At 34.6% G+C, this 26,414-nt stretch overlaps 1 protein-coding gene across 4 annotated transcripts in view; it reads right to left on the bottom strand.

The window, feature by feature from the left end:
• LOC149570987 (uncharacterized) overlaps positions 1 to 14,946 on the bottom strand; it is a 163,239-nt gene extending 148,293 nt beyond the window's left edge. Inside the window, exon 1 of one of the 4 annotated variants that reach the window (XM_089812553.1) lies at positions 14,288 to 14,946. In XM_089812553.1, the coding sequence (XP_089668679.1) occupies positions 14,288 to 14,578 (291 nt within the window). In that variant the 5' untranslated portion in view covers positions 14,579 to 14,946. The remainder of the gene's footprint in view (positions 1 to 14,287) is intronic. The other 3 variants (XM_089812551.1, XM_089812554.1, XM_089812552.1) reach the window with 3 other exon arrangements.
• Positions 14,947 to 26,414: the final 11,468 nt, after the last annotated feature.

The raw sequence follows: 26,414 nt of genomic DNA, 5'->3' as shown, positions 1-26,414 counted from the left end.
TTAGAATGCCAAAGAGTAAGGGTCCGTTTGGTTGTGGAATTTAAAAAACCCGGATTTCTACAAACTTTGGTTTAGCCAAATCAAGGTTTTGCAAATCTTCATTCCAATTTTTGGGATTTTACTTAAACCGTTTGTTTCACTCGGAAGATGCGTATGAAGACACATTTTTATGCATAAGCTTGGAGTTAAAGGCAAATTTCAAAAAGTAGTCTAATCTATTGTTTTTACACTCCTTAAAAAACATAACCAAGTTTTCATTTTAAATTCCGACTTGCTAGTAAGAAGTTGGAAAACCTGGTTTTTAAGCAAAATTGGAAGTCCGGTATGCTAATTCCATTTTGCCAATTTTGAAACAAACACAAAAAATTTTCAATCCGGATTTTGAAAAAACCAATTCTTGTCATCTTCCAGGAACCAAATAGACCGTAAAAGCAAAACATCAATACCCAACCGGTCTTTTGCACCCTAGTGAAGTACCGGAATGGAAATGGCAGATAATTTCTATGGATTTGGTACAAGAATTACGTATGACACGAAATCGACACAATACCATTCAAGTAGTAGTTGATAGACTGACAAAAGTTGCTCATTTTATACCAGGAAATCTAACTGATGGAGCACTAGGGATTGCTCATAAATTCATAAAAGAAATTTTCAGATTGCATGGAATTCCAAAGAAAATTATTTCGGACAGGGATGCTAGGATAACTTCTAGATTTTGACAAACATTATTTTCAGCATTAGGTACTAAATTAAACATCAATTCCACTTATCATCCTGAGATAGATGGTCAAACAGAAAGAATAAACCAAGTGTTAGAAGATCTTTTGAGAGTTTATTGTATGGATCGGCAATACCAGTGGGAAACATATATATCTTTGGTGGAATTTGCGTATAACAATTCCTATCAATCCACCATTAAAATGGCTCCCTTTGAGGCTCTATATGGTCACAAATGTAGAACTCCTGTGAGTTGGAATCGTTTGGAACACAAAATTATTATTAGACCTGAATTGCTTAACGAAATGGAAAAACAAATAATCCAGATTCGTCAAAAATTGAAAGAAGCTAATGACAGATAGAAAAGTTATGCAGACGCAAAAAGAACACCTAGAGAATTCTCATTGGGAGAAAAAGTACTATTAAGGGTAAAACCTCAGAAGCTATCAAGTTTGGTAAGAATGCCAAGTTAGCCCCAAGGTATGCGAGACCCTTTGAGATATTGGACGTTGGGAACCTAGTAGCTTACAGAATTGCTTTACCACCAGCCCTTGCCAAGATGCATGACATCTTCCTTGTGTCATACCATAAGAATTACATTAGTCATCATGACCATATAATTGATTGGAACCTATTACAGGTGCGAGAACCAGGGGTGGTAGAAATAGAACCACTCAGAATACTCAAGGTGTGTAAGCTACGCTTACGAAATCGGGAGGTGACACAATGCAAGGTCTAGTGGGATCAGTATGCAGAGGATAATGCCACTCGGGAGGATTATCACGAAATTTTTCAAAAATACCCTCATCTTTTCTCTAGGGCTAGAACCTGAACAGTTCTTTTCTTTTCTTAAATTTAACTGATAAGGTATTGTTTAAAGTTTTGTTGTGATATTCATCAGGGACAATGAAAACTTTAAGGGGGAGGGTATGTTACATCCCAAAATTTTGACTTAATTTTAAAACTTGTTCATAACCGATGGATTTAACAGATTATTTGTTTTCATGATCATGTGAAATAGGTAGTTATTTATATATGTTGTATTAACTGTTAATGAAGATGGTCATTAACCATTAACTGTTATTAAATGTTAGCAGTTGCTTCATTTGAAATTATGATTAATAATTTAAAGTCTTTTAAAATGTTTATATGAAATTATTAAAGAATTGTTATTATGGCGGAATTGTTTTCATGGGTGATTGCAAGAGAAGATGAAGAGGGGGGAAGCATTGCTAAACAGGATCATCGGAATGGGATGCTCGCTTAGTTTAGTCGTCAGGATCAGCAAGTATGACCTTAAACTTCTTTGGAAAGGACACGACTTGAACACAGGATACATTTGTGGGACCCGCATGAGCTATTAAGAAAATAATCTAAGAAAGCATAAAATAATTTAACTAAAATATAAAAACATACCTCAAGGGATTTTGATTGATATTTCATCATATTATTATAATATATATATAAACATATAAATATTAAAATGAAATGGCACCATTATATTATAATAACTTAATAAAATGATGTCACCCCACTGATATACTTACATGAATGTATGTAAATATATATTATATTAATAATTGAATTATAATTCTTTCCAACCTTTTCTTTTTCCCTCTCTTTTCAATCGATTTAATAATTGGCAATTTGAATTGACATATAATCTTTTTTAAAATGGTGGAAGCCAAGAAGTCACGGCTTGCTCTTTTAAATGGGAGCCATGAGAAGAATCGGGCATATTCATTTTGCACACCCGACAACCTTTCCTCACTACGTCTTCCTTACACTTTCTCTACCACCTTCAGCACCCGACTTCACACAATCCCGTGTGTTGAAATCCCTTTTTCTTTCTAGTCTAAACATCCACTTACAAGCAGCAGCTCTGCCGTATGTACTCAGCCATTGAGAAATAAGTATTCTACATTTGATACGTTTGCAGCGTCTAAAGAAGGGTAGATTTCCAATTCAGTTGCAAGGTTTCAAAAATATTTAGAATATACATCAGGTCATGTAATGTTATTTCAACATCATTTTACTGCTTTCCATAACAGCCAGTTAGGCTCACAAGACTTTTTCTTTTCCAAATTTATTTGAAGATACAATATGAATTTTTGTTGCATACTCCATGTGCTTTGTTGACAGTCCTCTTCTTTTAACTTTCATAATAAATTAGATACAACCCTTATGTAAGTGTTTTTCCAAATACAATAAAATCCAGAATATAATATACTATCCAATAATATTTCCCAAATAGTCTTAAGAACATAATCTTTCTCGTCACAGTTGTGATAAGCATACTAAGCAATGAATCTATGCATAGAGCAAATTGATCATGAAATTTCGGACACCTAGGACTCCCCGGCTATAGCCAAGTAAGGTGAAGAGGTGGAACAAATCTGCAAGAAAGCAGAGGAGAAATTAGACATGAATAACTTAAATGAAATAAACTTAATAGCTTATGCTCATCCCTGACAATGAAACCTGTTGTCAAGTCAAGCAGTGGTGATTGGGTCAATGAAACCATCTGAAATCCTTGTCCAAGGTAGTTTAAGGCATGGTTGTCATATAATGATCACTTGATGTTAGTAGCACTAGTTATGCCAACATGAAACACCAGATGCTCAAGTGGCTAGACTAAGAACATTCCAAGCCCAGTCTTAAGGTAAGGAGGGCCTTTCTAATTTAATAGAATTTGTGGGGATAAGTATGGCCCGAGGTTGCTTATCCTCTCACCAAAGCCGAGGCTTGCACAACCAGCTAAAGATCCTCCGAAAGAATCTTGTATGTTCTTAATTTCTTTCCTTGTTAAGCATTACTTACTTGTATGAAGAAAGGATAGTTGATCTTATTATTTCAATTGATCATAAATGTAGTTTTTTTTCAGTTGATCATTTAATTAGTTATTTCAGTTGATCACAAATACAATTATTTTCAGTTGATCGTTTAATTAGTTATTTCAATTGACCATAAATACAATTATTTTCAGTTGATCATGAATACAAATATGTTTAGTTAATCGTGAATCTAGTTATTTCAAATGATTATGGATACAGTTATCTTCTATTAATCGTGAAATTAGTTAATTTCAAATGAACATTGATATGGTTATGGTTGATTCAGTTAATTGTTAAAAACAGTTAATGTCATATGAAAATGATTTTTCAGTTGTCTATTTATGAATGTTGGAAATTCTTTGTTTAAACCGTCTTTGTTTTTTATATGAAAAACCATTTGTTACACTTATAGTGAAATTGGCCCATTTAATCGCTAGTTTTGATCAGAAATTGGAAAATTGAAACAAGGTAAGCCTAGGAGATGTCAAATTTTTCATTTAACAATGCTTTGGTAATTAAAATATCATTAAAATCAAATCTTAGCAAGCCAAAATCGATTTTCAATTCCAAATTACCAATTTCCTCTAACATTTCTAAAATCCTCTAGGCTAAATTTTGTTGAAGATTGTAGCTGCAATAGAGATCTTTATCTCTAGAAATATGGACGTTATTACTGTTATTGTCACCTTCAACTGAAGAGGACATTTAAAGTTTAAATTTGTAATATTAAATGTAAATGGCATGTGTCATTCACATGCATTGAGGCATGAATATTCGAAGAGTTATAATTAATTATAGGAGTTATGGGAATCTCAAGGGACCTTCGGTTATAATGTGAAGAGTCTCTCCTATTGTTATATATTCACATTAAGCAAAGGATATTGTACACTTGAACATCTATTATCAATAAAATGATCTTTTGTTGTGTGGCTGGGTTTTTCCCTTCATTCTACAAGGGTTTTCCCAGGATATCTTCTAGTGTTGATTTTCTTTTTAATGATTTTCTATATTACTGATTTTCATCTTTAGTTTCTGGGCTTTAGTTTCAACATGGTATTCGAGCTCGAGTTTTGATATTATTTAGCTCTTCACTTCAAGTAGCTGCAAAAGATTATTTTTTACTTTTTATTTTTATTTATTGTCTTCACCGTTGGATGAGGTTCTTGGCTCCTTGCTACCATATCCATTTGATGATACTGGTGAAATGGGTCAAGAGATTTTATTTCTTTCATGCAAGTTTATCCTAGTATCTTTAACCTTTTTTTTCATATGATACGGAGAGATTCACCTATTATATGTTTAATCAGACTTTAAGAAATCGTATCTCTATGATTCTCTAGTGTTAAGTATTGTTTGGATTTCTAACCCAATTGTATTTTACTATAAGAAAGTTGAAGGAAATTAGACCCACAGTAGAAATATAGGGAGCAAGTCTGAATTTCACCACTTGGGTTATCACCAAATTGCATTAGTTGAGTTGGGTCGTATCTATTTTTTTCCTTTTCATTGCTACCTATTTCTGTTTGGGTTGTACAGACATTCATTGTTGCAGACAATGAGTATGTCATGTTTAAGTGTTTTTTAAAGTAGCAATGTAGGTACAGGTGTGGGTGGATCTGAACTGGGTTTGAGGGGATTGTAAGAGAGTTGGAGCTAGTATGAGCATATAGAATATAAAGGAACGGGTGAGCAAATATTAGGTGGGAATAACCCTCGAGGAGGGCACTTTTGCCAAGGTGAAATTTGCCCGGAATTCTAAGACTAGTGAAAGCATGGCCATCAAGGTGCTCCACAAGGAAAAAGTACCAGTTCACCACGTATGCTGGTAGCATATGCATGTCAGTTCACCAAGAGTCTTATATTACTCTATCTTATTCTATCTTTTAATTCTTTCTCGGTCCCGCATATGTGCTAGCAACAGTTATTCTTTTGGACTTCAATTACTTTTTGTCAAGAAAAATCTGATTAAAGAGTTATCGCATATATGGAAACCATCACATTTAAGATATGAATGTCAACATGCAAGATCATTCCTCCATCACCACTCGCTTCAGGTTAATTTTCATTCCGTCAATGATGATGGTATCGGCTATAAGACATATATAATCTCCAGTTTTACCATTACCGCATGTGTTCACTTTGCGATTGATAAGCTTCCTTCAGATATACGGCATCTGGAAAAACGGCTTTGTCTATTTGCACGACCTCTCCATTTCTATCAACTGCTTCTCAAATTTAAGTTTTTTGGTATCTTTGTTTTGGAAAATCGCATCCCTCAGATTTGATGATGATAATCTTAGATAGGTGTGTTCTGTAACATCTGCGAACTGCCTGGATCAGTGGTGATTTTAGTGAATGATTATTCCTGTGTTCCGAGAGTAGCAGCTTTGATATATATCGAGCACCTTATCATTCATTTATTATGGCATCTCACATTGACCATGAGCTTGTAATGGAAATTCATATCTTGTCTCTGTGAAGCTTTTGGTCATGCATGGATCAATTCTATTGGAAATGGGTCATTCACGATGAGACCAGCTCTGCTACAACTATAACACTGAGAGGGAGCTTCTTCTTTTTTAAGGAGGTTTCTTTAGCTATCTTCTTATGATACTCAAAGTTATATTTCAATCATTGAATGCATGTTACTAATAATGTTCCTTATTTGTGATAAGTTATTGGTATTGTAGAATATAAGATTCTTGCTGGAAAACAGTTTCAGATGTGATTGCATTCTTCAGCTACAAAGTGGGACTTTGTTGTGAAATAGTATTGCATGGAATTGAAGAGATAAGTATTATTTTAATGTTGATATCATATTTTTTTAATTATATTGATGCTATGAGATTTACAGGCATTATTCTAAATCTCTTTGTTTATGTGTGTTTATTGAGATTAGACTACAAAGAGATGAGTATTTATGAGAATTGCTAGAAATAGAGTATACTATTGTTTGATATCTTTGACTGATTAATCTTTTATATCTCATTGTTGCAGCTATAACAAGAAAGGCAATAGGTTGCTTTGGGAAATGTTAGATTTAGAGGGAGACTTCATAATTAAGAGGGAGTACTTATGAAATCCCCCTCATTATCATACATGCTTGTGATGCTTGTGGTATTTGTATAATTTGACTTAAATGGAACTAAGTCTTATTTTGTTATGTCTACTTCAATTATGTGTGAATAAATGAGATTGTAAGATCAGCTTTGATAACTCTTTCACTATGCGATAGTGAACATCATGTTGAGAGAGTCCATGATGTCATCACGTTGAGAGATTTCCTGATGGGAGTTGGATGTCATGTTGAAAAATTCCATGACAGCTCACGTTGAGAGAGTCTGTGATTAAAGGCTTAGTTGTGAGTCTTACAAATCTGCTATGTTGAGTGATTCCCTAATTATTAACAATGAGTAATTGTTACCAATTATGATGTTGAGCATGTCCATGAAAATGAGTAATTGATACAGGTTTTTATGTTAAGCAAACCCATGAATATGAGTAATTGTTATAGGTTTTTATGTTGAGTGTTTCCATGGATTTTATAGGATCTATACGATGAGATTTTATCATTGACTTTTGGTTGTAGTTTTGTGTCATTTTTCTATTAAAGATCTCTCTCTGGCTAAGAGGGAGAGTTGAAGATTGTAGCTGTGATAGAGATCTTTTCTCTAGAAATATGGACGTTATTACTGTTATTGTCAACTTCAGTTGAAGAGGACATTTATAGTTTAAATTTGGAATATTAAATGTAAATGACGTGTCATTCACATGCATTGAGGCATGAATATTCAAAGAGTTATAATTAATTACAGGAGTTATGGGAATCTCAAGAGACCTTTGGTTATAATGTGAAGAGTCTCTCCTATTGTTATATATTCACGTCAAGCAAAGGATATTGTACACTTGAATGTTTATTATCAATAAAATGATCTTTTGTTATGTGGCTGGGTTTTTCCCTTCATTCTAGAAGGGTTTTCCCAGGATATCTTCTGGTGTTGATTTTCTTTCTAATGATTTTATTTATTACTGATTTTCATCTTTAGTTTCTAGGCTCTAGTTTCAATAAATTTCAACCAAATTAATGAGATTTTGCAATTTAATCCAATTTCAATTTTGCAATACAATTTCAAATTTTTCACTAAACAAAACATTCCTGGCAATTGAAATTCAAACTCCAATTTCAATTTCACTATCAAAAAGAAAATTTCCTTTTCACCAAAAAAATTCAAGATTTTCCAAAACGACTAAATCAAAAATTTTCTTTTTGAAACTACTCAAGCTTATACAATTATTTCAAATTTTCGAGAAAAAATCTCTAAGTCCAAAATTTGCAATTTTATCCTACCAAATATCGTTGAATTTTGTTTGGCCTAAGGACAAAATTACATGTTCTGGAAAATCAAGTTTCGCACCAGGTGAAAACAAATCAAATCCCTTTCCTAGCCCGAAGGCATCCAAGGTGTAAAATTTTCTAATCGAAAACCTCTGGACAATTCCAAATCTTGCTAAGGAACCCGAAAAATGGGGTCCCCAAAATTTTGGGGCGATGGTGTGAAAACCTCACAACAAAAATCACTCCTTTCTATGGCCAATATTTTAACTCCATCGGGATTTATTGCAGACTCAAGATGCCATTGGCACACAACCTGTTTGTTGTTCTATGCACTTGAGGAATCGCAGGCTTATGTTTTGTTCGTTGTCTTTTTATCGGGACTTCACTGGGACTATTACCTTATGGAAAATATTGCCACTTCCCCTGGGTTCAATTACCATGTCCTCCTGCAATATAATTGTTGCATACACAATATTATATTTGTTGCTGCTTGGTCAATGTATGTTGACTGTATTTGTCGTCAATTACTCCATATCCTCCAAAGTTTTGGCAGCTTTCTTGAAGATGACATTGAAAATGGTAATCATGTGACTGGGCTGAAGACTCCCGATAGTATTCTCATAAGACTTTTCGGTCAACATCCATACTGGCATCGTTGTATTGATTTTTCTTTAACCGCTTCTTATTACTTCATGTCGTTACCTTGTAGTACATACACTGCATATGTAGTGTTAGGCAAATACATATATATTTTAGCATTTGTTAGCAAGTATGTAATATTTTAAAACCTCTGACAATATTCCTTGACTTATTCGTAGCCTTTGATGGCATGGACAATATGTTGCCGCCAAATGCTTAAATGATATCGATGGAATCTTCTTTACATCCCATGAACTAATTTGGATTTATAACAACATCTTTCTTATTTTCCTTGGCACAGTCATTATTCTGTATTGAACTCATAACAATTGCTACATATTTGTCCTTGCATTTAATCCATTCTTTTTTGGTTAGATACCATCACATAATATTGGTCACATTGTTGCATTCGCTGTATGGTTCCCAAGGATGTCATGTGTTCATTATTAGATAAACACATGAATATGGCAGGTCTTTTATCACTATTCAAGTTTATTCATATAGATTGTTGTGTATGGAGTTTATTCACTCGTAATATGAGAGTGTCATCAGCAGACTTGTAAGATAAAATCATCAATGTTAAATAATTTGCATACTTGTCTTGTTTTCCTACTTTGATATCACTCTTTTCCATCTTTTTCAATACATCACAGCTTATCATATGAAAGATGATCCATCAATCCTCAATCACCAAACTCCTCAACATTGCATATACTCTTCAATGCCTATCGCATACATTGTATTTGATTTGTATAAGTGCAATGTACAATTTTAGATCCATTTATCTCTAACTCTTCAAAAGTGCATAATCAATAATATAAACTTGACTTCTCTTTTGGTCCTTTTGGATCTTGCGAAATTCTTTCGACATCAATAAATAACATTCTTTATATGATATTGGCTTCCTTGAGACTTATCACACATGATAGCTTAGCTTTCTTGTAATTTCATGTTTTTACCTTTGAGAATGATAATAGTTATACTGATAATCTCGGCAAAGGAAATCTATGACCATCTTCACAAGTTGTATGAGGTTAACAATACTAGCAAGGCTTCGGCTCTTCACATGCAGCTTCTTCATATCAAAATGGGCAAAGAAGAGTCCATTAGTTCTTTCTTTCTGAAATATTCAGATTAAAAGATCAATTGGATACTATTGGGAGTCTATTAATGACAAAGAACTTGTCATGTTAGCCATGAATGGTCTCCCACATTTTTGGGAATCATTCATTTAAGGTATCAATGGTAGAAGCGAGCTTCCCTTCCAAATTTTGATAGATTAAGATCTGATTGTATTCAAGAAGAATGCAAGTTGGAGGCCAGGGGAAATTCTCGTAAATCTTTCAATGAGGAAGATCAAGTCCTTAATACTCATAGTTCCAAGAAAAGAGGAAAGAAAAGGAATTCAGGAGCTTTGATGATAAGTATCCCTTTTCTTCATCTTCTGATTTTAAAAGGAAAAGAGATATGTCCAAAGTGAAATGTTTCAGAGGCAATAAATAATGTCATTATTCTAGAAAGTGTACTATGAATCTTGATCATCAAGTGGTTGTTTCTGATGTAAAAGATTCAAGTTCTTTCAAGGACTCCAACAATTATCCAGAAGGATTTCTTTTCATTTCAGCATTGTCCAGTAATGTTCCAGCAGATTGCAATACTTGGTTGATAGATAGTGGTGCTTCTCACCACATTTCAGGCTATAAGCAACATCTATCAAATTTGGAAGAAAAGGACTCTCACTTGCAAGTAATCATTGGAGATGATGCTCCCTATTCCGCTAAAGAGGCTGGTAACACTTCATTTAAATTAAGTTCTAGTATACCTCTTCATCTTAGCAATTTTTATTTGTTCCTGGTATCAAGAGGAACTTAATTTCTATTTCAGCCTTAGAGGATATAGGTTTTAATGTTGCTTTCACTAATGGAACAGTAGTTGCATGGAAGAAAACCTCTGATTTTAACTCAAGTGATTGGAGTTCGTCATGAACGTCTCTACAAGCTTTCTGTAAATCAAATTCGAGTTTTATATCATGATGCCTCTGATAATAATTTGTTTTTGCATAGAAGGTTTAATCATCTCAACTGCAAATCTCTCTCTACTATGGATAAGCTGGTTGTACGTCTTCCTAAACTTAATGCTTCCTATGATGGCATTTGCAAGGGATGTGCATTGGGCAAATTCACTAAGGGTCCTTTTCGTTCAAGCGAAAGTAGAGCTAAGCATGTGCTAGAATTGTTTCACTCTGATTTGTGTCGGCCCATGTCTTCAGCTTCATTAAGTGGATTTTGGTATTATGTCACATTTATTGATGACTTCTCTCGCAAGACTTGGATTTTCTCTCTTAAATCCAAGGAACCTGATGAAGTATTATCTAAGTTTAAGGAATTTAAAGCTCTTGCGAAAAATATCACAGAAAAGAAGATCAAGACTCTCAGATCTGACAATGGGGGTGAATTTATCTCTTGTGCATTTCAATCCTTTTGTGTTGATTTGGGAATTAAGAGGGGCTTTTGCATTCCTTACAATCCTCAACAGAACAGTATTGCTGAAAGGAAAAACAGAGCCATAGTTGAGGCTGCTAAAGCCATGATTCATGATCAAGAGTTGTAGATTTTTCTTTGGGCTGAAGCTTGCAGGACAGCAGCATATGTTCAAAATAGGAGCTCTCACATTGATCTTAACAACATGACTCTGGAAAAAGCCTTTTCTGGTTCTAAACCTGATGTAAGTCATCTTAAAATATTTGGTTGTTCAATTTATATTTATATTCCCAAAGATAAAAGATCTAAATTAGAACCCTCGGGAAAGAAGGGAATTTTTGTTTGTTATAGTGAATTGTCTAAGGCTTATAAAATTTACATTCTGGGTCAAAAGATGATTGAGTTAAGAAGAGATGTCTCCTTTGAAGAAAATTTGATATGTGGAAGATCTATCGAACCCTCTTCAGATATTCATATGGAAGCACCTGTAATCTCTCAAGAACTTCCTCTTGCTACTCCCTCTTCTCCTAGCCTTGTTGAGAGGGAGGACTCTCCTGATGATTGTCCTTAATTTCAGCCTGATTTTGATGTTGGTCCTAGTGTTCCAGTGAATGAAAAGAAAAGCCCATTGTGAGCTAGAAATACTGTACAAGATGTTGAAAACATTTCAGCTCCACGGGGAACCCTTAGAGAAAGTAAAAGGCCTCAGAAATTTGACAGTTATGTAGCCTTGATGTGTAATATCATTGACTCTGAACCTTCTTGTTTTGATTTAGCTATAGGACAGCAAGTTTGGAGAGACATCATGTTGGGGGAGTATGATTCAATCATGAAAAATGATTTTTGGGAGATTGTCCCTCGTCCAAAAGGTAAATCGGTTATTTCTTCTCAATGGTTGTTCAAAATTAAGCAAGGTGCTGATAGGAGTATTGAGAAATTCAAAGCCAGCTTTGTAGCAAGGAGCTTTTCTCAAATAAAGTTATAGACTATGATGAGACTTTTGCTCTTGTAGCTAGATAAACTTCTATTAGACCTATAATTACTATTGTAGCTGTTAAAAAATGGAAGCTACCCCAAATGGATGTCAAGACAGCCTTTCTTAACGGTTTCATTGATGAAGAAGTTTTGTGGAACAGCATGAAGGATTTGTAATTCATAAACAGAGATTCTCATGTTTGCGAGCTGAAAAAAAGTACTGTATGGTCTAAAGCAAGCTCCTCAGGCTTGGTATGTTCGTATTGATAGATATCTTCTGAGCTTGGGTTTTATAAAAAATGAAGTTGATCTGAATATCTATTTCAAAGGTATAATAACCTCATGCTGATCCTAGTTCTTTATGTTGATGATCTCTTCATTAGTAATGATGATAAATTGATAGACAAATGTGAGAATGACTTAACTTCTGAATTTGAGATGAAAGATCTTGGATTAATGCACTACTTTCTTGGATTGGAAATTTGGCAAAAGTCTGATGAGATTAATCTCAGCTGAGGCAAGTATGTTGTAGATATTCTTAAAAGATTCGGAGAGCTTGATTGGAAACCAAATGTGACTCCTATGGAGGTTAATTTGAAAAGACTTCAAGAAGTTCTTGCTGATTCAGATTTGATTATTTCCGCTCTCTATAGACAGTTGATTGCTTCCCTCATGTATCTTGTTAATACTAGGCCAGATATCTACTATGCAGTTAATACTTTGAGTCAGTTTATGTGAGAACCAAGGAAATTTCATCTCATTGCTGCTAAGCACATTCTTAGATATGTCCGTTGAACTCTAAAGTATGGATTGAAGTTTTCACACACTGATGATCTTCAGCTTCATGGTTTTCCTGATTCAGATTGGGTTGGTTGCATTATGGACAGAAAGGTACTACAGGTTTTTGCTTCAGCCTTGTGTCTGCTATGATTTCATGGTGCAGCGAGAAGGCAAAATGTGTTGCTCAAAGCTCAGCTGAGGCTGAATATGTGGTTGCTTATACAGCAGCTCAAGAAGCAATATGGCTTCGTAAACTCCTCATAGGATTATTTGGAGAATCATTGAACTCTACCACTATTTTTTGTGACAATCAGAGCTGTATTAAAATTTCTATCAATCCTGTCTTCCATGACAAGTCTAAACACATAGAAATCAAATTCCATTCCTTAAGAGACATGGTGTTTCGAAAAATTGTGGAGATGAAATACATCAGCACAAATGAGAAAACTGCTGATATACTCACCAAGCCATTGTCTAAGGTGAAACTTTCTTATTTTAGAAATAAGCTAGGTATGATCAACTTTGAGACTTAAATGGATCTAAGTCTTGTTTTTGTTATTTATCTGTGAATAAACAAGGTAGGTTGTAAGATTTAGCTATGATAACTCTTTCACTCTAGGAATGATCATCATGTGGAGTGAATCCATGATGACGTCACATGGAGTAAATCCATGATGGGAGTTGGATGTCACGTTGAGTTACTCCATGACAGTTCATGTGGAGATCATCCATGATTAAAAGGCTTAGCTGAGATTTTTACAAGTTTATCATGTTGAGTGATTCCATGATTTTTATTTGTGAATAAACTCTACATTGAGTGTTCTTATGATTATGAATAGTGTTCTTATGATTATGAATAAAATATTTTTGTTCATTGAATGAACTCAGTAATAACTAATTAATTTCATATTTGCCCAGAGGAAGTGTTAAAACTTATAGCATCATATGAAATATTTAATCTTGTAATTCAAGTATTCATTCTAACGATTCCATTGGTTAGATCTGTCTGCATATTGATAGGCAGGTATAGCTCTTTCAACATACCAATGTATAACTCAAACGAAATTGGGAAAATGGGCAAACTTGTGTGATGCCAATATGACTACCAAAGCACTCTGAAATTCACTCATTGGTTCTGATTTTAGCCCTGATGTGATATCTCACTAAACAATTCAAAGGCTCCATTCCTGTTTTTCTGACTTCCCTTTGCTAAAGTTTGTTCGAGGCAATAAATGTATAAGATACATAACACAGTCGTGAGAAGAACCTAGGTTCGAACCCAAGCTCGTAATTGGAAAATACTATGATATAACCGCAAATAAATATTGAAAAGTAAAAGCAAAGATTAAAGGAGCATCCTCGCATGCAATTTTGCTCAGCAATCAAGCATGGCTATAACAACAGAAATTAGCAAACAACATCAAAGCCTTGTTGTGTACCCACAAATTCCTGATAAAATATGTTCTTATTTCTCAAAACAGAATCAAAATTTCATTGCAGGTGAAAAGTTTAAGAGAAATGACCTGAACTTGACCCTTGCGAACCGCTGAATATTTCCTAAATTGGTACCTAACAATGGACGAAATCAATGGTGGAATTTCTGCAGCACGAATAGCATGCGCTGTTGAAGTACAGAAGGACGGGTATCTAAGATTCCATTGGTATTGCCCAAAATTATTATCACTATTGTTCCATTTACAGATGGAAAAGCTTTGCCCCCCTTCGAAACCTAATTTTACTCCGCTGCTTCCTCTAAGTTGAAAAGAAGTTGCCAGTCTCAACCATGTTGTAGGGCATATGGTAGAAACGCACATTTTCTAATAGCTGCAACGCTTGACCATTTACACTAATGGGGGCCAAGCAAGAATTGGTGTCCTGCTTTTTTCACATATGCTCGTTGTTTGTTTCATCTACTACTTCATATCCAATCAGCCCATTCTTTCAAATTTCAAATTTCAGCATAGGGTGACCGTCCAAGTGGCCTCCAAGTGCTAGATATGGTGACCGTCAAATTCCAGGCTTCCTGACTATATGCTACCAAAAGCTGTGTGTTCTCTTTGCCCACTGATTTTTCTTGAAGGATATCTTTCCGAATTGAATACATTCCATCGTCTGCCATACAATATTCCCAATATGAGCAGCCCTAACAAAAGGATCGAATGGTGAAATTTGAAAGAATAGGCTGGTTGGACACCTCTACATCAGCCACATATTTGCACCTTGGTAAAAAAACATATTGCTAAGTTAGCAATTATGTTATTCAATTGTATGTGTTTGCAAATTACTAACACATATTAATACAATTAGCTAATATGATTGCTAATATACTATTGTTTACATTAACAATATGTTTTTTTACCAAAGTGCAAATATGTTGTTGCCTCGACAGATACTTCAACTTGGCTCCTAGTTGCATGGCTAGGAGAGTTGCATGAGATTCCGCTGCATTATTAGTTCCATCCAGTTTTCTTTCTGATGTTATGGCTTTAACCTCCCCATTAGCCTTTCTTGCAATGGCCCTTGCTCTTGAAACTCCCGAGTTACTTTTAGAGGCTCCGTTGAAGTTTTTTTTTTTATCCAACCTTCATCCAGCAGTATCCAAATTGCATTCTCCCTACCTTTTGTTTTGTCCACTCTCCTACTTCCATCATTATACCAGTTAATTTTCACATCTAACCAGTTTCTTTGAATCAAACAATCCCATGAAGAGAAAATCCTATTAGCCTATCCTTGAAAAGTAATTACTTGCAATATTTCCCCTAATTACTAACACATATTATACAATTAGCTAACATACTATTGTTTATTAGCAATGTGTTTTATATTTGCACCTTGGTAAAAAAACATATTACTAACAAACAATAGTATGTTAGCAATTATGTTACTTAATTGTAAGTGTTTGCAGATTACTAATACATATTAATGTAATTAGCTAACATTATCACTAACATACTATTGTTTGTTAACAATTTTTTTGTACCAAAGTGCAAATATGTTATTGCGTAGATAGTGTCATGCAATGTTTAAGCCCATAGAAGTCGAGCACGAGCACAACTTGGCACAACTGTCAATGATGCAAATAAGTTGCACCGTAGTCGATGCCCAAGCTGAGGGCCAATAATTTTCATTTGGAAAAAGATTCAGAGATCATAGTCAATATGTTTTAAATGAGACATTCACAAACTTGGTATTTACAAAGCCAAATAGATGAAATTATTAAATATTTGGATAAGTTCACGAACTTTAAAATTAGCCACACTTTAGAGAGGCGATAAATTTATCCAATATTGGAGAAGTGATGTTGGAGAACTTCAGCGACTATCTTCAACAAGAGTTATTATAGTAAAGTAATGGCACATCTATAAAGATGGTGGGAGATGTGATGTAAAATTGTAATTATGAGACAAATTAAAGACTGCCCAAATGGATATGATGGTGGTTTTCGGCGGCATTCCTAAACTCCGAGAAGAATTAATTGCGAGGTGACAGACAAAGCGTGTGAAGGGAAGAGTATAGAGCAACAAGATTGGTTTTATTAATAGAAAACGACTATTCATCAAAAAAAAAATTATGACTTTAATATAATATCATATTTGAAAAAAAATAACTTTGAAAAAAATGCTTTATTTTTTTGCACAACAAACTTTATCTTGATTAAAATTAAATTGCTTACAACAAAGAAAATGAACTAGTTATAAACAGTATGCTAAGCTTAAGGAAACTTTGGTGGGAACATATCGGAAGTCATGTAGGTCAAATTTGACTCATGTCATCCTGGTCACATCACCATTCCCTATTTCGTTGCATAGCAGAGAAGTCGAGCACGAGCAGGACTTGGCACAACTTTTGACAATGCAAATAAGTTACACTGCAGTAGGTGCCTTCACATTATAACTTAATTTGTACCTTTATTTATTTCAATAATTGCACAACCAATAAAATAATTACAAATTATTATTGTACTTGTCAATACTATTGCATTCACTTTATCTCAATACTCAATAAATGTTAACTAATGAAAATCTTTCTCTTTTTTTTCATTATCCAAATATTTATTTATAAAGTTTAAATTTATATTATTTATTTTTTCCATAAAAAATATTATTTATTTGCATTCTCGTTGGTTTAAACCAATTTGTGATATAGAAATGCTTTAAGAATACCATATTGTATAATTTTAGCCAAAGAAATTGTATGTGATTTCATTTTATATAAACTTAAATATTAATATAATATAACAAAATTCGATATAATTCTTTACTTTTGTAGAGTACAATGTTTATGGTTTTTTAAGTTTTAGACTTTGAAAATAATTTTGTAAATTATTTAATATTTAATAAGAGCTCTATTGAGCACGAGTCCTTGCCTACTGCTAAAGTATGATAAATTATTATAACTAAATATATGTAATATTAGTTAGAGATATAATATGTGAATATACAATATTAATATTTTGATATTAGTTCTAGATATTTATTTGATTTTTTATAGAAAAGATTAACATTTATGTATTATAAAATATATTTGATTATAATTATGTAACAATATTAAGTTAATTTTTGTTAGTTTATAGATATATAAAAATTAAGTTTAGGAAAATTGTGTGAATCATATGGTTAATATACTAAATCTTGATGTGATGTATATGTGAAAAGTTAAATTTGACTTGTACTATATAAGACATTTAAAGCTTGTATTAGTTTACATTACTATATTTGTAAATAAAAGTATAGTCCAATAGGTTGAAATAAATATTGTTCAATGTTAATTATTACTACTATTTCAATTAAATTTATGTTAGGCTTATATATTTAATTTATTAATGCATATTTATTTATATTTCATTCATTTTTCATCGTGAAATATGAAAACATTGAAATATATTAGACTTATTTGTCTTAATATTTATTTTTAGCGAAAATTAAATTTTAACCCATAATAGAAATATTGAAAAACTCTACATACAACATAAATTTTGAATGATTTTATAGATTTAATTTTTTAACTTAGTTAAATAATAAATAAATTTATAGATTAATGAAAATTAAATTTTACTATATATATATAAACTATTTAATGATTTTGATCAATATGAAAAATTGAGTCATAATAGTATATAATTTATTTATTTTTAAATATTATTAAAGTTTCAAAAATATTATTTACAAATGCTAAATATTTATAATATCTTTATTAGTCTTAGCTAAAATATCAATTAAACTAAAAGTAAAAAATATTTTATCTTTCAAATCATTAACAATTTTTACTTTTATGCTTCAAGTCTAGTCTATAAGTACTCAGTGTCTCGATGTAGATATTACCTAGATAGCTTATTTAGGATAACCACTTATAAGGATAGGTGGTTTGGGGTTTCTTGTTAATTAGTGTTCTTGTTCCTTATACCTCCCATAGGTACATAAGAGTTAGGTGGTTTTGGGTTGGTTCCTTTTTAAGTCTTAGTAGCTTTTTAATGTTCTCACGGGGTTCTTTAAATTATAGGATAAATTATGATTAGTTTCAATAATCATTTAGGTTTTGTCACTCCTTGCAATGATGCATGTCTTTTAATGGTAGCTTATCTACCTCATGATTCTCCAATGACGTCAAGCATCTTAGTTAGTACAGAACAGTGGAGCACCTTCTAGAGAAATCATTGTCCTGTCTTATTCTTCTTGTTAGTGCCTTGTCTTTGTCATTTGGTTTGTCACTTTACAGACATGTATTCAAACATATGTGTTTTTCATACCGCCGAGGTCTGCACTATGGCCTTTCGAGGCAACACCAAACCTAACAGATGGAGTCAAATTCTTAAGACAGTTGATGAGATGACTCACATTGTAGTAAGTAGGGCTATTGGTGAAGGTTTTTTCAACTATGATTTCACTTGGAGAACGAATAGCGATATCATTGCCATATTCATTGGATGCATGGCCAAAGTCGGGATCTCCAAATGGACTATAGTAAGACTCTGTTTTAACATCTTCGATTCTACTTGGTGTTATGGTGTTTTTAAAGTAATCATGAGTTTGGATAAAAAATTATATGTGCCTCTCTCAAAAATGTATAGGAATCACCTACCAGGAAGTATGGTTGTGGCAAACATTCTTAGGAGGCTTGGCATAGTAATTAGGGATATGGCTACATTCAATTTGGCTTGGCCTAAGATGGAATCCTGATTCCGTTTCCTCCTTCACTAGAGAAAGATCACACTGGATCAAGGCCTCGAATGGCTTAGTGATTATCTCGACCTTTTCAAGGCTTATATCCACCCGGGAGTGGGTTTTGGTAATTTGGATGTGTTGGATTTCTGCACTCCCAATATTGAGAAGACTAGCAGAGCAAGATCTTCGTTCAAATTTAACCCTCATTTTCAGTTTGAAGACCTGAATGACATTACAAAAGTGATTATGGTGTTCTAGAAGAAATAAGGAGTTCTCAAGTTTCAACGGTTTTGGATTCTCAATCTGTTTTGCTCTAGTGTGTTGGCTGGGCTAAGATGTAATACCTCCCTCGAAATTTGGGAGATTTGTTAGGGATTCTTGGGTTTCAAATATGTGGTTAGCTTAATAGATCCTGTCATTTTTTCACATCATTCTAGATAAGTATATGCCAACCCTTTTTTAGGCTCTTTTAGTTAAGATAAAAAGCTACTAAAGGTTGATTCTAGTATGTAATCAAGGAACAGATAGTCTCTGCGTTTTCTGGATTATTAGATGTTTGGGTATAATTATAATTATCTGCTCTCAGTATGAACTTAAATAATAATCATTAGTATGAATTATTCATCTCTTTTGAAGGCTTCATTTCTTGTATTAAGTTTATCTGAACTTTCATTTCATTATGAGTTGTCTAGTAATGCATCAGGCTTGATGCATGGAAAGTTGGTTTGGAAATTTAGATATAGATTTATGTTGTTCGAACAAGCAGATTTTTGAATTTCATGTATTAAATTTATTCATGGTAGACCAAGTTATTTGTATTTAGTGGATCACTATGTGTTTTCATTCCTAATTCGAAGGGTTTGATAGTCTGGGACTCAACTCTGTTTTATTTTAATTGATTGATGATTGGAAATAGTAAAGTTGGGTTGTGGAGCTGAGTAATCAAGGTATCAATTGGCTCTAATAGTAGTTAATTTAGTCTGCCCTATTTGATCTCTAGTTCTTTAAATAGATTAAGTCTAGATGTAAGTTGTGATGCTCTACTAGACTGAGACTAATTCTTCTAATTCTTTTGGCTCCACAAAGTAGCTGAGGTTTAGTTTTGTCATTTTCATGTAATAAGCATGCTGAAGTTTATCATAGTTTAGCATTCTAAAGAATTTTTAAGATAGTATCATTTTTAATTACAAGCACATATATGATGTATCTAGTAGGGATTTAATACTAACTACTTTGCTGACATTTGTATGGATTTAGTTAATTGAATGTCTAATATGATGTGCAATTGTTTATTCTAAGATGAATGTCTAATATGACTGAATAATGTTTAATGGTGATCTTGATTTGGATTATAGAAATTTTAGTTCATGTCATAACATTATGAATGATATTTAATAGAGTTTTTAGATCTGATTGTATTCATTTTTTAATTGTATTATATGGTCGCTTGAGAATATAGATATTGAAAAAAATAAAAATATTGGTGAAAAGAGTTTAACATGGTCGATTCCATTACACAACATGATGAATTAAAGAAGTAAAATATTTTTCAATTTTGAATTGTTTCAATTTGGTGAATTTGAAATATGGTTCATTCTATTAGAGTTTCAATTAATTTATTTGGCAGTTTTTAGGTAATACACAGTAAGAAACAAATTAAGTCTTAAAAAAATTATTTAACTTTGATTGTTGAACACTTATAATATACGAGTATTAGCATTGTTGGTGTAAATAAGTACTTTACTATTTACACTTACTTAAGTTTACTTAGGTTAATGCATTATTTTATTATATTGCATTATTTTATTATTTTTATTTGTGAGACACTTGGGAGTTTACACACCTTTTGAGTTGTCATGTTGACAACACAGAAGTACGCAACTCGATTTGAGCACATGGTGTCTACAACATTGTTTTGCGTGTCCCACCCTTGTAGACTTATCCTCACATCACTGCACTTACTTCCATGCTTAATGGAGGATAACCCATATCTGGTGGACATGTGCTTGGTTGTATGACGCTTCATGGTGCTAACTTCTATGCATTCTAGAAGCTCTCCTAAGGCCTTTATATTCAAGCACTCCTAGTGTACTCTGTGAGAACCAAGTTATTGAATACATTGTTATTCTGATCATACTCTCTCCATTTTTGGTCTACAGTTGTGCTTGTGTTTTGAGTTCTTAGTTCTTGGGTGAATTATTCCCTTAGGAAAATTCTTACATGGTATCAGAGCTTGGAGACTTTCTCATCGCAAGCCGTTCGAGACCTCTTGTTTGCTTCATCAATCTAGCCTGAATCCAGAGTGCTACAAAAATTGGGAGCATCTAGGACTAGATCTGACCTCTCCATTGCATTTGGAATGCTGAACCGGTGAAAATTGACTATAAGCACGCCTACCTTGGCTCAAAGTCGACTATGAGACAAATTTTTTTTTGCAAATCGAAACCCGGAGGCCCCGATTTGTAGTATAGGTATGATTAGCTTTTGCAGATTCATTTGATTAATTCAGATCTGCACATTTGATTTCTTTGTAGTTATTTTCTGTTAGTTAATTAGCGGAATTTTAGAGAAAAAAATTTTGGCGGACCTGAGCTATGACACCCCGGATCTGCCATTTTTGGAAGGTATTTTATTTGATCGCAGGGAGTTATTTTATTTATTTGGCGAAGAGGGTCGTACTGCATAACCTGACACCCTTCTTCACAAATTTCTCGGTGACCACATTAACCAATAAGCAAATCTGTATTCATATTTGCAGTCAACCCAACTGAACATACAAAGCCCGACAACACATCCACCGACAGACTTTGTTCTTTACATAAGTCTTGCGGCCCTTTTTATTTAAAAGAGTCTGCAAACCCCAGCCTGGCAGATGTGGGATTAAATCTCGATTTTCAACCACTGCAAATCACTTCCGATGCTCGCGTTTGGTACCTTCGACCGTTGCTATTTGAACGATTTCTGGCCGTTGATTGTTTACGACCCTAGGCACGTCATTTCCTACCGAGCTCAATTTTTTAACGTCATGTTAACCAGATCCTTGCATGTTCGACTATTTTTCGTCGATCTAGAGCCATTTTCGATGATTGGCGAGCGTAGAGGTGTTTTTTGACACAGACTTTTCCTGCCCGCATTTTGGAGATCCCGCACAGTGTTGTGGTTGTTCAAGAGGGTTCAAAAGTCTCAAGCGACTGTTTAGACTCCCATCGGCGATCCTTTCCTACGCACTGAAGGATAGATGCCACACGACATTCTATGCTGCAATTTAAACTACGATACATGGCGTTATTTAATACGCCCACAATTTGCCACGGTGGACAACCCCTTCACCGCCCAGTTGTAACTGACACGCAACTCTGATCGGACTGCCACATCACCTGTGGAACTAGATAGCACTACCACGTCAGAAGTACTTTTTGCCACGTGTCATGTCTGTATAGTACGAGCAGACACATCAACTGCCATGTCACCCCAAGGGTGCTAAATTTTTGCTCACATCATCAACACACAGTGTTAAATTTGACGCCCGTCTGGACGTCATTCCAGGGCATTTTACAACTGTGTTGACGACCATTTGATCATCAAATTTAGACTCACAATTTCTCCTCCAGAACCCTCTCCAAATTGCTTTTTAGTTTGGCAGCCTAACTTTGTGAGCTTGTAACTTGGACATCAGGACTCTGATTCAGGTACAATTTTTTTTGAAATCAGGTAAAATTTTTTGAATTTTCCAATGGTGGTGTTGTTTTCTAGTTTTGGTGCCCAGATTTTGCAAAATTTGCATTTTTTGGCAACTGTACCTACATAATCCTACCTTTTACAACTTCAGAAGCTTTGTACGAGCACATCTGGTCACTTTTCTAGGTTCCATTTTTTTTGAAAGTGCATTTTTTTTGTCTACTTTCCAGATCTAAAATCAGATTCTAAGGTTGTGTGGACCAATTTCTCACTTTCAGAATTAGGCCTTCTTTGGCATTGTAAAGCTTTGATTCTTTTCAGAATTGTTGTACATCTAAGCTACAATGCTTAAGTGATAGATTTTAGCCTCATAAGGTAGTTGTAAAAGCCAAATCAGAAAGTCCACTTTGTTCATTTTGACAAGTGGCCCATTGTAAACGCACTACTTATAAAGTGCGAAAGCATCTCTTTTGGGGGGGTCTTTTGATTGAGTGAAAAGGGGGGGGGGGGTGTAGTGTGTTTTTGTGTCTCTCTATTGTGCTCTTTCATTTCTGCATCATGGGTTTTAAATCTCCTCCTCTAACTTCATGCAACATGGAAAGATATTGCATGGAGTAGATTAATGGAAAAAAGATATAGTTTATATGTTGATGGTACTATTACCAAACCTACTGATGCTAAAGAACTCATTGATTGGACAAATCAAGACCGACAGGCTTTAGGTATAATCACAAGTTGTGTACATAGGGATCTTCTCTTTCACATTAAAAATTGTTCAGAATCTAAGGAAACTTGGGACAAACTGGAACAGTTGTATGGTAAAGTGGATGAAGAAGAGGGATTTCAGGTTGAGGATGATCTACTTCTCTTGGATCATAAGAATTATGACACAATTTAGGATTATGTCATCAAAGTCAATGAGTATAGGGCACTTCTTAAAGATTGTGGAAATCCCATGAAGGATTACAGGTTAATTCATCACATCCTAAAGAAACTACCTTCTGAGTACGCCAACTTTGTTTCAAGTTTTAATACTCATAGGTTAACCATGGGATCTGCTTACCAGAAGCCTTCCTTTGATGGATTTGCAAACATGTTGATTGTTGAACAATCTCACTTGGTGGATTTTGGCCTTCTCAAGTCATCTGAGACCAAAGCCTCAGTAGCTCGTGATGATCATACATCTAGTCAAGGGGGGAAAAGCAACAACAAGAAGTAGTGGAAGCAGAAAACACAATCTGAGACACAAAATGACTCCTCTCAACAAGGCGATTCTTCTTCAAACAAGAAAGGAAGTAATGACAAGAAGGACAAACTCTTTTGTGCATACTGTAAAAATCCAAATCATGACGAGCATCATTGCAAGACAAAAAGAATCGATGAGTTAGAAAATCTACTCAAGAAGAATAAGATTCAAGTGCTAGGTACTTCCAAGGATTCTAATTCTAACTCTTCAAAGGGTAAAGAAAAAGCACTTATGGCCAACACATGTTCTTCTTCAGAATGGATACTTGACTCAGGTGCCTCCTACCACATGGGTTCTTCAAAGCAAGATTTTACTTCATTGAAGTAGTCACAGGTACCACACATCTTCACGGGAGATGATGTTAAGATGGAAGTTGAAGGGAAAGGACATGTAGAAATGGAAGATGGGGAGTTCAAAGATGTTCTCTATGTTCCCAATCTAAGCTCTAATCTCGTATTAGTTTACCAAATCACTCACCTTGGAGATGGTCATAAGGTTGAGTTCCTTCCCGATTCAATGATGGTGCGCAGTCTTAAAGATGATTCATTGGTAGCAGTTGGGAAAGTCAATGATGATAGGAGGCTTTATGCCTTCTCCCATTTTGTGCCTAAGAGTTCTTCTCAAGCCTTGTTAACTCACTCTAATTCAAACATCAACTTATGGCATGAGCGGTTTGGTCACCTTGACTTCTGCTCTTCAACAACTTTGCTCAAAACACATGGTCAAAGGTCTACCCAACATCAACTTTTCTAAGGGAGAGTGTTCATCTTCTTTAGTGGACACACATCTCAAGGAGAAGTATGATAAAGGAAATTATTCTCAAGCTCCAGTTGTTCTTTAGCTTGTTCACATGGTATTAGCAGTACCGTTTGTGGTGACTTTAGTCAGCCAAGGCCGCTACATACTCATATTTGTTGATGACTTTTCCAGATTCACTTGGGTCTTCTTCCTTCATCACAAGAATGAAGTAGTTCATAAGCTTCAAGAATTCAAGGCTCATGTTGAACACAAGTCAAGGAAAGCCATCAAGGTATTAAGAGTGGACAATGAGAACCGTTATGTTGACAGAAGACTTAAGAACTTTTGCAGAATTGAGTGAATTGATCTTCAAAACTCACTAGCATTCAGTCCACACACGACAGATGTTGCAGCTATGAGGATTAGGACTCTCAAGACCATGGCAAGTTGCATGATAAAGGCCAAGTCTCTCGATCCTACATTAGAAGTTGAAGCCATTAGCAATGCTACTCACATACTTAATAGGTCTCCTCATCCAGCCTTAGATGGAAAGAATCCTTTTGAGGCATGGTGCAGCAGAAAATGAGTTGTGAGTCACCTTAGACTCTTTGGTTGTCTAGCATGGGCAAACCTATCTTCTAGGAGTTGCAAGGCACCGACATCTAGGCTTTGTAACTTTATTGTTTATGAAGACAATGTGAAGGTTGATCCCAAGACTCATGAGATTTTTGTGGAGAAGGATGTTCACTTTGAGGAAAGTTCTCCGAGCTTGTCCTCTACTCCTCTCCGCACATCATACACAATGGAAACTAATAGTGACACTAGCGATAATGCTTCAACAGGTTCAGACACATGGGGTTCTATCGACAATTGCAGCGAGTGGTCACATAAGTCTAGTCCATGTGCTTATATTGCCACAGTGAAAGGTCCATCTCATCATGGTACATCTCGTCTTCCAGCTTCAGCTTCACTTGACTTAAGAGGCAGACTTGAGGACTTACATCTTCTCATTGATGATGACTCTTCTACAGTTGTTGCAAGGGCTCACTCTGACCCTCATGTCCATTCTCTACATGATCAATCTGTACCAGTTGGTGTGATTGTGGATTCTTATGAACATCAATTAGTGGAGGTCTCTTTGTTAGTAGAGGAGAAAGATGGTTTAGTGGAACAAGTTCAGCAGACATCCTTTCTAGATCTGCATTCATTCTTTTCAGCACAATTGGAAGGGGTGAACTTCAACATCAGTACAGGGATACTTGAGCAAGTTTTAGGGCTAGCACACATCTTCAAGACTGTACCTTTGGCATTGTTTCTTCCTAAGGGGAAGAACACCATTCTACATTCTTGGACCAGCTTCTTCCTCGGAGCAATTTTCACTTGTTGGCATTCTTCTTTTTTTTTTGGGGGGGGGGGGGGGGGGGGGGGGAGCCTATTCTGTCTTTCTTCCTTCTCTCATTATCTTTTGTATATACTAGATGTATGCCGTAATGGGGGGGGTCCTAATTACTCCATCCATCGACACATCCTTCTCTATCTCTCTTTTTGGGGGAGGGTTTTTCCCATGAGGTTTTCCCTCTTTCCCTGCTTTATGGGAGATTGCATTCCATTATGTACATGGGTACCTTACATGGCCTAGTAGCCAGGACCCATTCTGCATCTTCATCCTAGTTCGTAAGCTTAAAGGCATTCCCCTAACTTGCACTTAAGGGGGGGGGGGTTGTTGGTGTAAATAAGTACTTTACTATTTACACTTACTTAAGTTTACTTAGGTTAATGCATTATTTAATTATATTGCATTATTTTATTATATTTATTTGTGAGACA

Source organism: Cupressus sempervirens, chromosome 2, assembly GCF_028749045.1.
Source record: "Cupressus sempervirens isolate cs-2001-9-10 chromosome 2, ASM2874904v1, whole genome shotgun sequence".
NCBI classification, from domain to species: Eukaryota; Viridiplantae; Streptophyta; class Pinopsida; order Cupressales; family Cupressaceae; genus Cupressus; species Cupressus sempervirens.
This window is presented reverse-complemented; position numbering and strand designations above follow the sequence as displayed.